Below are 13,367 nucleotides of genomic sequence, written 5' to 3' on the forward strand. Positions count from 1 at the left end.
AACCAGGTTGGTTAGGGATGGGGGCACATCCATGTTCTCTGTCTCCAGGCCATGGTAATTATGATCTCAGCACCTCGTTCTCCAGGGGCTGACAGTTTGAACAACTGCTTTTGAAAGGAGTGTTTGCTTTCATCGTGGAAGGTGGGAGCTGCAGGTAGAGAAAAAGAAGTCAAATCTAATGACCTCTAGGGGCATAGTCATTTTTCTCAGCTTCAGCTGCAGTAGGCCCATGAAAAACACAGAGATCTTGAAGTGATGCTTTTGATCTGTTGGCGGAGGTAGGGGTTATTGGGATATGGCGGGGGAATGGGAAGGGGCTCACAAAAAGATGTTCAGCTGCTCTTCAATGTTTAGGCTTGTTTGTGGCTATATATGATTATGTATGTGTGAGTATGTAAGACAGTATGTGTGTATGTTTGTGCATGCATATACAAGTGCATGTATATATGTGACTGGGTATGTATGTATAATAGGGTATAAAGCTGTGGCAAGGTGTGTGTGATAAGGTGTAGGAGAGTCTCTTGAGCATGCTCTGAGTGTGTGGGTGTGTGCATGATCACTGATGTACAAGTGGGTGTGGATGTGAGTGTATTTGCAGATACAGTACCAAGGGGCAATTCTATTGTATTCCTGCTGTCTCTGGGAGATTGTTGGAGAAAAACCTGAGGTCTGGGGACCGCTTCCCCAACATGCAGTAGAGCAGCGGGTCCCCCTGTGGCCCCACCTCCAGCACCAGACTACTAGTGTCTTAGAACCGACAGAGAACAAAATGCAAAAAGCAGAACAGTTGAGTTGGGGTGGCAGAGAGGAAGTTGTCAAAACTATTATTCCTAACACAGGGTCACATACTATTGCTACAATTTCTTTTCAAGGAGTTATTCAAGCAAGCCTGCCAGAAAGACAAACGTTGAGAATCCTAGCTGTTAATTTTTATACGTGTGTGTGTGTGTGTGTGTGTGTGTGTGTGTGTGTGTGTATACATGGGTATGCATGGAGAATGTGAAACTAGAAAGGGGGCATGGTGTGGGGAAGATTTTAAGGATGTGAAGAAAAATTAGTAATAGAATTCCTGTGACATGAAGGTGGAAAGGAGGGGACAATGACCACGGATAGTGGAAAGGCAGAGGGGGACGAGGGTCGAGGGGAGAGGGAAGAAATGGGTAAGATCAATTAAAAATTTGCATGAAAATGCCATTACTTGGTATGCTGATTTAAAAGAAACTGAGAAGAGAAGCTCTCATTCCCAGGTCCCGGGGATGAGAGCTTCTCCTTGAGGGATTACTTAGAGCTCGCAGTGGGTCGATGACAAAGCCTGTGTGCATTAGGGATGGCACAAGTCAACAGAGAAAGCACAGGCACCGGGGTGGAGGGGATCGCTCCAGCACGCCCTGGTCCACAAGGTGGGGGGCAGCTGGTTCAAAGACATTGGAGGTACTGGCTCTGGTGGAACCCTTGCCACTGAGCCCAGGGGAAGTCAAGCCTCATAACAACTGCCTTTGAAAAGCAGAGTCTGCCGGGTGGTGGTGGCGCACGCCTTTAATCCTAGCACTCGGGAGGCAGAGCCAGGCGGATCTCTGTGAGTTTGAGGCCAGCCTGGGCTACCAAGTGAGTTCCAGGAAAGGCGCAAAGCTACACGGAGAAACCCTGTCTCGAAAAACCAAAAAAAAAAAAAAAAAAAAAAAAAGAAAAGCAGAATCTGTTCCTCACTTTGAGGGACACCACTTGTATTCCTTCCCCTCTGTGGATATTTTCAGCATCATAACAATCTAGTTTTACACACAGAGAAAGATTTTTACATTCGCAGATTTGGACACATGAGTACACACATGTGTCTTTCTCTCTGACATTCCTATTAAGGGATTTGAGGCTGGATGAACACCATGGGCAGAGGACTTGAATCAGGAGTGTCCATGAAACAAGGGGCCAATCCCAAGCACACTGTCCCCCCCTCAGAGGTTACTTACTAGGTTGGCATTTAAAGGAGACCAGGAGGTATTTACTGCTTCCTGGACAAAGGTCAGGTCCGAAGACGCGGCTATTGACCAGGAGGTGGCAGGCCCGCTGGTTCTGGCATTCATCCAGCACCTTCTGGAAGGAGGGGTAGAAAAGCATAGGCTTGTAAACGACACACAGTGTCTGCTGGGACCCAAACCTGGGTTGTTCTGGGCTCTGAGGGCACGAGGCTTCCCTGTCTGGCCTGAGCTGTGTCTACGATGGAAGCACACGTGGGTGGTGGGCAGCCCCCTGTAACTTTTAGAAGAAAGAACCTAGTCCAGAGAACCAGGGCCACAGGAGAGCTGGCCTCAACCAGCCCCAGTGGGCACTCTGGCTAATCTTAAAAAGTTCAGTCCCTCAGAGGATCTAGAGCACATGAGTGATATCAAGTCACCTCATTGTTCAGCTGGAGGGCACTTCCAGCTTTAAAATTGAGAGAGCCATAATGGCCAAGAATCATGGCCACATCTCCTTACCTTTAGAAATGGCCCCACACAGGCCCCAGGGACTTGGGAAAGACTTCAAACACCCAAACTTTTTCTACCAAATAAAATATATAAAGCTGATGCCCACCCTAGACAAACTCAAGGGCATGGGCCCATGACTTTGCTACTGAGTGATTTCTTTAATGGAATACTTCTCTCTGTGTGTGTCTCTCTATGTCTCTCTGTGTCTGTTTGCTTCTCTCTCTCTCTCTCTCTCTCTCTCTCTCTCTCTCTCTCTCTCTCTCTCTCTCTCTCCCTGTCTCTCTCTCTCAGCTTATGGAACACCCTATGCTGCATCATGGAAAGATCCAGACTTCTTACTGCTCCTCTGGGCTATGGTTCCCAGAGAAAGCTCTACACAGAATGAATTCAGGTCCTGGTCTTGATTCTGATGAAAGAGACACCAAGTTCAGAAGAGGAAAAGTTCCCAAGAATCTACTCATACTTTAGGACTGACTGCCTTGCAGATTTTTGAGCTTTTTTCTGAGTTACCAAGTTCTTCTAACAGCTCAAGGATCATGTATTTCCATGAAGGATACTGGTCCTGCCATGTCACCTACCCTGCCACTTCAGGGCCCGAGGAGATGTGGATCTGTCAATCAGAAAGATTTCCCAGGGGAACCCTTTAGGCCCCTGGGAAGCACAGCTCTCAGATGATGGCACACGCTGGTATGGCTAATGGTCTTGGTAAATCACACAGCCTTCAGGTGTTCCTGTAAGGCTCCTCCACTGTGACCTCAGGGCAGGCTCAAACCCTGTTACCAACTGCAAAATGCAGAGAGACACCACGGTAGTTACCCTGGCGGATGCTAACCTGTTCCTACCTTAAACACCACTGCCCCGTGGGACACAGACTGACCCAGCTGCCAGTGTGGTGTGAAGTCCCAGCGGAAGGGAACTCCTGTTTGCGGAGTGAAAGGGCCACGCATAGCAATGTTTCTGGCAAGCTAACCCTCTGAGTAGCATCAGAACTGCGTTCATGGATGTTGACATGTCAGCCTAAATGGAACTTCCTCTTCCCTCAGGGCACCAGGCTCAGTAAGCAGGCCTCAGTGCCAGTAGTTCATACTTTCACCAAGTAGATACTCCGTCCTCTGGGTGCTAGCCAGCATTCTTTCTACGCAGCTTGGAGGGCAACGGAGAGGCTGGGCACCTGGGTTGGGTGAGGAGAGAGCCAGGTGGCCAGCAGGAGTATGGCTCTTAGAGGGGAGGCTCCCAAGGGAGAAACTGAGGCAGGGTAGGGGCACTCAAAGACACTATACTTGACTTCCAAAGAAACGAGTTATCATCACTCATCACAGTGTGGAAACCATGTCAGGGGATTCAGCCAGATACATTCTTTTGTGCTGTTTGCTAATTACATAACTATCCACATGCTACAGTTTTTGGACTAAAAGCAAAGTAGTATGAAAAACAGAAAAATCTTTTCTTCATCTAATATTTTTGCTTCTCTGTGGGTATTTAAAAAAACATACAGAAGTCTCCTTAGATCTTCTGATGAATTTACCTTCCTACATACTCTATGCTGACCATAATCAAGCTGACCTCTAACTTGCCACTTGCTGTAAAGAACTTGAGAGGCATTACAAATCATCATCATAATAAAGCCCAGGCCAGCGATTTAGTAATCTGGGCCAGGGAGCTGAGATGACAGATTATGAACTGCTTGGATAAAGTAGACCACAGTGGCACGGGCCTGTAACCCCAGCTACTGCATACAGACAGCAGGATGGAAGGTTCACGGCTACCTGGGCTACAGAGCAAGTTCAAAGCTAGCCTGGGAAACTTAGCAAGACAGTCTCAAAGACGAAACGTGAAAAAGGGCTGAGGTTCCAGCTCGCCTAGCGGTACAGTGATTGCTCAGCACGCAGGAGGTCCTAGGTTCGGTCCATCCCCAGTAAGGGGGAAAGTTGCATGTATAACTGACAACCAGTGAACGATTCCACCTCTGTATGTACCAGTTTTCCCCAAGTGTGCCCAAGGAGGAAGAGAAGAAGGAAGAGGGGGAGGAGAGGAGGAAGGAAGAGAAGAGGAGAAGAAGAGGAGAAAAAGTAGAAGAGGAAGAAGATGAAGAGAATGAGGAGGAGGAAGAGGAGGGAAGGAGGAGGAAGAAGAAGTTGTACTTTTCAGAAGAAAAAAAAATCAACCAAGACCACTCAAAATAGCTCTACATGAGAGTGACATGGTTGTCTACAGGTAGGGAAGCAAGCCATGAGGAACCAAAGATGGCTATTGCTCTGTCCCTTGGGCCATTCTCTAAGAAGAAGTTCATCATGACGGCCAATGCAGGCATCAGAGTCACCGGGGTTCCCACTGGGGCATTTATCAGTGATGTGGGCCTAGAGGTTGAAATCCAACATGGCTGCTTTGCTTCACTCCAGTAAAGAGTGTTCCGGTGACTAACTTCATCCTGAAAGAATGCTAAGGAAACACTTCATCACATAGGGATTCCATTTGTACTGTACGGCAAAGACCTTTGAGAAGCTAGTCATAGCTCACCTATAAAAAATTAGTGATTGGGGTTTTCGTGAATTTTTGCTTTGAGTGAATCATAGAATCACACATATATGAACATAGAAAGAGGGGGGGGAGAGAGGAGAGAGGAAAAAACATTTCATGATTTTAGCACATCCACGAAACGCAATACCTGCAAAGTGGTGGATGCCACGCAGGTCAGGTTTTCTTCCCTCTGGGAGGCGGGCTCCTGGGAACCACACATTTGGTAATCTTGCCCATAAAATGCCGATTGGACACTTATTGTAGAATGCCGTGGGCACTGTAGGTTCAAATAGTCCCCGTCACAGGCATAGGCGGTGTGGTTTTGCAGGAGTTTGGTTAAATAACCTGAAAAATATTCAGCTGGGTTACAGGGGCCCCAGGAAGCTCCCCTCCCCATTCCTGCACAGATTTCATAGCAAGGAGATGCTAGTTTCTCTGAGGCAGGAGCAGCTGGGTTAAGAAGGCGTGGGGTGCAGCTCCTACAGCCGATCTGAGGCAGGTAACCAATGAGGTCAAGGCAGGGGGCTGTGAGGCCAGATGCTGGCTTTCTTGTGTGGACCAGGTACCTTGGTCTGTGATGGCCTGCTGCGAGGCTTGGAGGGCTCCATCCCTTCAGGCAGTGCACTAAGGGATTGGCCATGAGCCCAGGGAATCTGGAAGAGCTTCTATACAGTGGGAAACTATGCTGAGTGGGTGTCCCTGGGCATGTGGACACCCGTTCCGAGGGAGAATAGACTTTTCTGATCTCCAGGCCTTCCTGGAGTGAGGGGTGCCATTCAGCTTCAGGAAACCACTCCTGGGCCTGCCTCACCCCAGAGAGGAAAGCTGGGGAGGACTGCCTGTGTGGGTTAAGGCTTGCCAGGAAGAAGCTGGGGGAGGGCGATCTTCGTTGTGGGTTGAACAGGGCATCTCCAGATTCTATCGTGCCTCAGAGTGTTACTTCATTTGAAAACAGGAGTGCAGGAATAATTAGTTGAAAGGAAGGCATACTGAACTCAGAGACCCCTTAATGCCATGTGGAAAAAGAAAGACAGAATTCTGACAGTTACGAGAAGATTGGACTGACAGGAAAGCCAAGGATGGCAGGCTACCAGCAGAAACTGAGGGGTGCAGGGGGGCCCTTAGAGGGTGTGTGGCTCCGCTGATCCTTGATTCCAGAGCTCTGGGACTACAGGAGTAGGGATCCTGATGTGCACAGCTACCCATCTTGGAAGTTGTTCCAGCAGCCACAGGAACAAGAAGAGGCTCCGCATCCCAGTCTCCCCGGTGACTTCTCACGCAGTTGGAGGAGCCAGGCTGGGCCTGGGCTCTGAGAAGCTCTGAGGACCCATAGCCTGGCATGTCTGGAGCATGGGCCGGTTCTCAGAAATGAGGAAGTGAGTTCTGGCCAGAACATGGATTTCTCTTCCTCCTTCTCACACCTCATAAGGTCAACAGCAAGGCTTCCTGGAGCAGAGCCAGGGACTTTCTGCTGAGGTGTGTGTGGGATGCGCTGGGCAGACTCTGACAGGGAGGCATTGGGGAGGAAGGGCAGTTCCAGAAGTGTCTGATCCCCACACAGACGACCCATGCCTATGTGAGTCCTGCTCTGGTTTGAAAATCTCTCAGGAGTGTAATTCCTGACTGAGGTGCCTGGGCTTCCTGGAAGCTCACAGGCAAAGAGGTGAGGCAGTTTGGCCTAGAGTCATCCATTCCTACCCGAGTGTTCCGAGGAAGGCTGCAAATGCCCACTTACCCTAGCCCCTCTCTTTCTCTCTCTCCTCCTCTCTCTTTCCTTCTCCTCTCTCTCCCCCACTCTCTCCCCTCTTCCTCTCTCTCTCTCTCCTCCTCTTCTCTCTCCTCCTCCTCTTCCTCTCTTCCTCTCTTTCCCTCCTCTCCCTTCCTCTCTCTTCTTTTCCTCTTCTCCTCTCTCCCCTCCCCCTCTTCCTCCTCCTTCTTTGGTAGTCTATCCTGCTCAGAGAAGCAAAGTCTAACATGAACAGCAAAAGGAAATCACGCAGAGTATAAATCTGGTTGTTGCTCATCTACCTCCAGGCCTCAACTTCATAGGCTCCTTGCATGGCATGCTGGGAGGCAGCCTCTGACAAGTACCAGTAGTTCAGGATTTCTTTATGGCGTCTCAACACTCTGTGGGGCACATTCTACTTGCAGGAAATCAGGGTGGATACTTTGGAAGGGCCAGTGTCTATCCTGAAATGTGCTAGGCAGGGACTCCACTGTCTAGATCCCTTTGGACATCTCCTTAAAACTTCCTGCCCATCAACCCCCAATTCCCAGAACCCTGCTGAGTGGCCAGCTGATTGCAACTTCAAAGTAATTCTCAGAGGATGACTTGGGCTTAAAGCTGGTTGTTTACTCGAAGGATGGTTTGCTGCTCTAGTGGATAAAGGACAGGACAGGGTTCTGGGGATGGTGGAGCCGTGAGACAGCAGAGCTCTGGGTCCTGGGGTCCTGGATGGAAGTGCTCTGTAACAGTCTCGACGGTATTTGAGAGCATCCGCAGGCACGTCTGTGAGGCTTCCAGAAAGGTTTAACTGAGGGGGAAGACCTACCCCGAATGCAGATGGGGTCTGCAGACTGAACGAGAAGGGAAAAGGGAGACTATAGAGGTGGCAGCACTGGCCACGCCATCGCCATCGTGCGGACCAGAGTACAGGCTCCAGCACCCACATAACACGCCGGGCATTCAGTGCGTGCTTGTAACCCAGCTTCAAGTGGGCCAGAGACAGGATCAGTGACTTCCAGTGCAGCTGAGAAAATGTAAGCCCTGTGTCCCCCCACCTCAGAGAAATAAGTAGAGAGTGATTGGGGAGGGGGGGGGGCTGATGTCCTTTTCTGAGCTCCATGTACATACACAGATTCATGCACTAACACACACACACACACACACACACACACACACACACACACACACACCCTCACAGAGACCAAGACAAAAGAAGAAAGAAAAAAGAAAGACAAATTTAAATGAGAAAAAAGTAGAAAGGCAGACGAGCCCCCCCCACCACACACACACACACACACACACACACACACACACACACACACACACACGTATCTCTCTGCCTCCTGACTGGACACAGTGGGCACATCTGTGTCACACTCCGGCTGCCACCCCTCCCCCGCCACGATGGACTCTCCCTTCAAACCATGAGCCTGAATAAACACTTCCTCCTTGAGTTGCTCCTCCTCGGGTCATTGTTCACGGCAATGAGGAAAGTCACAGACTGTCACAGGAGCATATGTGCATCTGTTCTCTGTGTGTGCATGTGTGTGCGCATGCACAAGTGTGAGTGCATGCACCTGTGCTCACACGTGCATGGAAGCCAGAAAACAACCTCTGATGTGTCCTCTGGGGTGCTGTCCACCTTTGTCACTGAGAAAAGGTCCCTCATTGGCCCAGAGCTTTCCAAGTAGGCTAGCCTAGTTAGATGGCAGCCGATGTGCCTGTCCCCACCTCTCAGTTGCTGGAATTACAAGGGGCTCTGTCTACCATGTCTGCTCAGCATTTTTTCATAGGGGCTCTGAGAATCAAGCACAAGCTTTACAGACTGTCTTAGTCAGGGTTTCTCTTGCTGTGAAGAGACACCATGACCACGTAAACTCTCACAAAGGAAAGCATTTCATTGGGTAGCTTACAGTTTCAGAGGTTTAGTTCATTATCATCATGGGACAACATGGTGTCATGCAGGCCAACATGGTGCTGGAGAAGGAGCTGAGAGTCCTACATCTTGCCTTGAAGGCAACAGGAAGTGTTCTGTCTTGCTGGGAGACATATATGCTTGAACATATATGAGACCTCAAAGCCTGCCTTCACAGTGACACACTTCCTCCAACAAGGCCACACCTCTTATTAGTGCCGCTCCTGTTGTGCTTATGGGGGCCAGTTATATTCACACTGGCTGAGGTATCCTTGCAGCCCCTCTGTGCTGTTTTGAGACACTAAGTTTGCGGCAATTTGGTTTCTACCAGTAACTGTTGGAATGACCTGGTACACATGAGGGGCACAGAGTTATAGATTTAAGAACTGTTTTTTTTTTTTTTCCGAGACAGGGTTTCTCTGTGTAGCTTTGCGCCTTTCCTGGAACTCGCTTTGGAGACCAGGCTGGCCTCAAACTCACAGAGATCCACCTGGCTCTGCCTCCCGAGTGCTGGGATTAAAGGCGTGCGCCACCACCGCCCAAGAACTGTTTTTAAGGAAAGATTTTAAAACTAAGTATGTTTGGATTAAAGCCAGGAGAAGCCTATGCATATATGTATTTGTATATATCAATATACATCAAATGAGTTCTAGATCATGTGCAAATTATATTTCTTTCTGTGAGTTGTAGTCAACACATTTCATATTCATGAAAGTGAATATGGACAAGAGACTGCTTGAAATGAGCACTCATGAGTCCCAGTGTAAATACAGCAAAAGAAATGAGCAGGGGAGAGGAATACAATCCAGACACATTGAGATCATGCCAAGAAAGGTCATAAGCAATCACAACTGTGAGCTAGGAAGTCCTTTGAGGGCAGAGCAGTGAAATGCCCCAGAGGGGATAAGGAGACGGCTCAGTGTGTAAAGGCGCTTGCCACCAACACAACCTGAGTTCAATACCCGGGACCCACGCGGTAGAGGAGAAAACCAATCCCACAGCTTGTCCTCTGACCTCCACAACAAATGCCATAGCAAGAATGCACCCACATCGGGTACACACACACACACACACACACACACACACACACACACACACTGAAGAAATGTAAGAAGAGTAGACAGAGAACTATCCCAGAGCAGCCATAGAAGAGGAACTAAAGATGGAGAAGCTTCTTACTATAAATGGGGATTCCCTCTGGATCAAGGGCACCTCAAAAGAAAGCGGAGTGGGGCAGCCTGCTGCCAAGGTGTCTCTGAGTGTATCCACTTCTCTGGAGTGGGGGGCCAGCCCACTCTCTCCAGTGTGCTGTGCACTCACCACTCAGCTTCCCCACCCCATGCTTTCTCAGCTGGTTCAAAAGTCAACATCTTTCAAGAGATATTTACTACTGCTGGCTTTGGCTGCGAATTCTCTCTGGACGATATTGGATGGTCAAAGTCAACATGCTCTATGTCCTCATTGTCTCAGGCAGGAATTTTAGAATCTAACCCTGTTTACCATCTCAGGATAAAACTGAAGTGAACTGTTCAGTTTTGGTTCTTGAAACAATGCCTCACGTAGCCCAGGCTGGCCTCCACCTTGCTGTTTAGTTGAGGCTGATGTTGAATTCCTGATCCAAGTGCTAAGGTCACAGGGGGATGCCACCACACCCTGTTCATTTTTATTATTTTATGTTGTGACAGGGTCTCTTACACTGTATCCCAGCAGCCTGCCCCATCATTTACCATGTTGCCCAGGCTGGCCTCGAACTCATGGCAATCTTCCTGCCTCAGCTACCCAAATTTTGGGTTTACAGGTATGAGACACAATGTCCAGCATAAGTAGAAGTGTATATTCTTCTTAAAAATCTGTCTTTAAAGTCCAGTGTTACCTGAGACACTGTGTTGGTTAAACTGATGGGTGCGGGCTAATTGTGCAATGGGTACAGGTCTTCCCGTCAGCTCAGGTGTCTGGGCACATCTTGTGATTACTGCCCAGATCTTCTTCCCTGGCAAACGGCCACACTAAATTATCAGAACTCCAGCAGCTTCCCCAGGCAGAATCTTCCTCAAAAGAGCACTTTAAAGGCTGGGCCTGGGGAGATCTCAGAGAAGACTAGATAAAGGGTTTTTATGTTCTCCGTTTATAAATAAAGATGAGGAGTTTGTGGAAGAATGGGTCCCTAAAGAGCAGTGGGAGCTGGGAGTTCCCTTCCATCCCCGGAAAGATGCAGAGAAGGCTCAGCAGGGAAAGATGCCTGCCCCCAGTGCCTAACGACCTGAGTTCCACGCCCAGAACCCACATGGTGAAGAGAAATAACCCTTGCCAGTTGTCCTCTGGTGCCCACGTAAGTGCCACAGCACTTGTGTGCCCCTCACATGCAAAGAAATACATGTAATAAAACATTTTAAGTGAAGGTCTTCATTATTGAAAATCGTTCTCGAGAGCATCCTCATCACCCTGACAGTGAGACTCGCTTGTATAGAAACAGTGCAGTGACTGGAGACCAGAATTCTAAAAATGGCTGATTTCTAGAGAAACACGAGTGTCCCACGAGAGTAACAGGTGTTACGTAGGGCAGGAGGGAGGTTTCGCAGGAAAAGCTGGGGGCATTATGGGCAAACCAAGATTAGTTAGCTTTGTGCTTCTCTGCAGAACTCCCCTGAGCCAGGTCTGCCACAGACAGTGAGACTCCTGATCAGAGCAGGCACACAAACCCACCAGCCGCATGAGACACCTAAGGACTCAGATAAAATACACCATTCTTGTGTGTGTATTTTATGAATGTGTGTATTACATTAAGTATATCTATCACTCATGAGTGTGCATGTGTGTGTGTGTGTGTGTGTGTGTGCAAACATAGGTGTGGGCAGGAGTTAAATGCGTCATTCTTGTGTGTGTGTGCACATGCATGCGTGTGCACATGGATGTGTGTCTTACATTAAGTATATCACTCATGAGTGTGCGTGTGTGTGTGTGTGTGTGTGTGTGTGTGCAAACATAGGTGTGGGCAGGAGTTAAATGTGTCATTCTTGTGCTAGTGCATTAAACACATCATTCTTCAGTGATCGTTCACTTGCACTCCATCAAATACAATCAGCGCCAAGACCTACATCTCACTGGCACGGGTGCAGAGTCCCACAAAGCTTCGGAACACTTGTGAGCAAGCCAGTGAAGGTGGGAGGGAGCAAGGGATTAAGTCACGTCCAAGGTTCAAATGCTGTTCGACTATGATGCTGTAGTAGTCAGGGTTTCTACTGCTGTGAAGAGACACCATGACAGCAGCCCTTAGAAAGGAAAACATTTCACTGGGGTGGCCGCTTACAGTTCAGAGGTTCAGTCCATTATCATCATGGTGGGGAGCATGGTGGCCTGCAGGCAGACATGGTGTTGGCTACATCTTGATCAGAAGGCAACAGGAAGTGGACTGCGTCACTGGGCAGTATCTTGAACATAGGAGACCTCAAAGCCTGCCCCCACAGTGACACACTTCCTCCAACAAGGCCACACCTCCCTGTAGCAGGAATCTTAAAAGTTCTTATTAATGAAATGAAACCTGAGCCAGTTATTGGGGTGAATGCTGGAGGGTCAGAGAACCAGAACAAGCCATAGCTACCTCACCTCGCCGGATCCTCAGCTAGTCTTGTTTCCTCAGACTGGAAGCCTCTGAGTCCTCATCCAGAATGAATCTCAGCTGAACTGTGCTGCTCAAAACCTAAAAGCTTAACCAGCCAAAAGCTTAACCAGCCAAATGCTGCTAGTTTCTGGTCCTCATGCCTTATATACCTTTCTGCTTTCTACCATCACTCCCTGGGATTAAAGGCTCGCTTTCTGGGATTAAAGGCGTGTGTCACCATGCTTGGCTGTTTCCAATGTGGCCTTGAACTCACAGAGATCCAGAGGGATTTCTACCTCTGGAGTGCTAGGATTAAAGGTGTGAGTGCCACCATTTTCTAGCCTTTGTGTCTAGTGGCTGTTCTGTCTCTGACCCCAGATAAGTTTATTAGGGTGCACAATATTTTGGGAAACACAATACCACCACACCTCCCAATAGTACTACGGCCTTTGGAGGCCATTTTCTTTCAAACCACCACAGATGCTTACCTCTCAAGACTGGTGCCCCAGGATTTGCTGTGAGAGTCAAATGATGTAACGGGCATAAACATCCTTTATTTACCATAAACTGCTGTACAACTCTGAGGTGTTACTGTTAGTGTGCATCTTGAAGAACACTAATTAAGATAGTGCTCCCATTGGTGGGATGCAGAACAGCCTCTCCCCATGCATCTCTGGTTACCCCTCAGGTCTCTAGACAACTCAGAGACAAGCAGCCAGGCCAGTGGCTGCTCTCATGGTTCAGAGCGGCTACTGCTGAGCTCCAGAGGGTCAGCTGCCCTCCCTCCATCCTTCCTCTTTTCCCCCTTCCCCCTTCTCACTCACAGCCTTTAAGTAACGTTCAAATGTTCCTAATTGTTATAGTTTCATTTCTGTTGCTGTGGTTAAAAAAAAAAAAAAACAATAATAATAATAATGATAATGATAAAATAAAATAAATTAAAAAAAAGAAAAAAAACTGGAAAAAAGCAGCTTTTGGGAGAAAGGGTTTATTTTAACTTGCAGTTCCAGGTTCCAGTCCATCACTGCAGAGGATGGACTGGACAGGCAGTAGTAATGGGAAGTTTCCAGTCACGTGACACCCCCAGTCTGAGTGGAGCATGCTTAAGCACTGGGCGGCTTCTCTGCACTCTCTGTAGTCCAGGGCCTA

The 13,367-nt window shown here is 48.5% G+C and overlaps 1 protein-coding gene across 1 annotated transcript in view; it reads right to left on the bottom strand.

Annotated features, from left to right (window-relative positions):
- The window catches only part of Eva1c (eva-1 homolog C), a 72,931-nt gene that overhangs the window by 34,940 nt on the left and 24,624 nt on the right, over nucleotides 1–13,367 (bottom strand). The window contains 2 exon segments of the mRNA XM_059277489.1: nucleotides 1,965–2,088; nucleotides 5,128–5,324. Of these exon segments, the coding sequence (XP_059133472.1) occupies nucleotides 1,965–2,088; nucleotides 5,128–5,324 (321 nt within the window).

This window comes from Peromyscus eremicus, chromosome 12 (assembly GCF_949786415.1).
Source record: "Peromyscus eremicus chromosome 12, PerEre_H2_v1, whole genome shotgun sequence".
NCBI lineage: Eukaryota > Metazoa > Chordata > Mammalia > Rodentia > Cricetidae > Peromyscus > Peromyscus eremicus.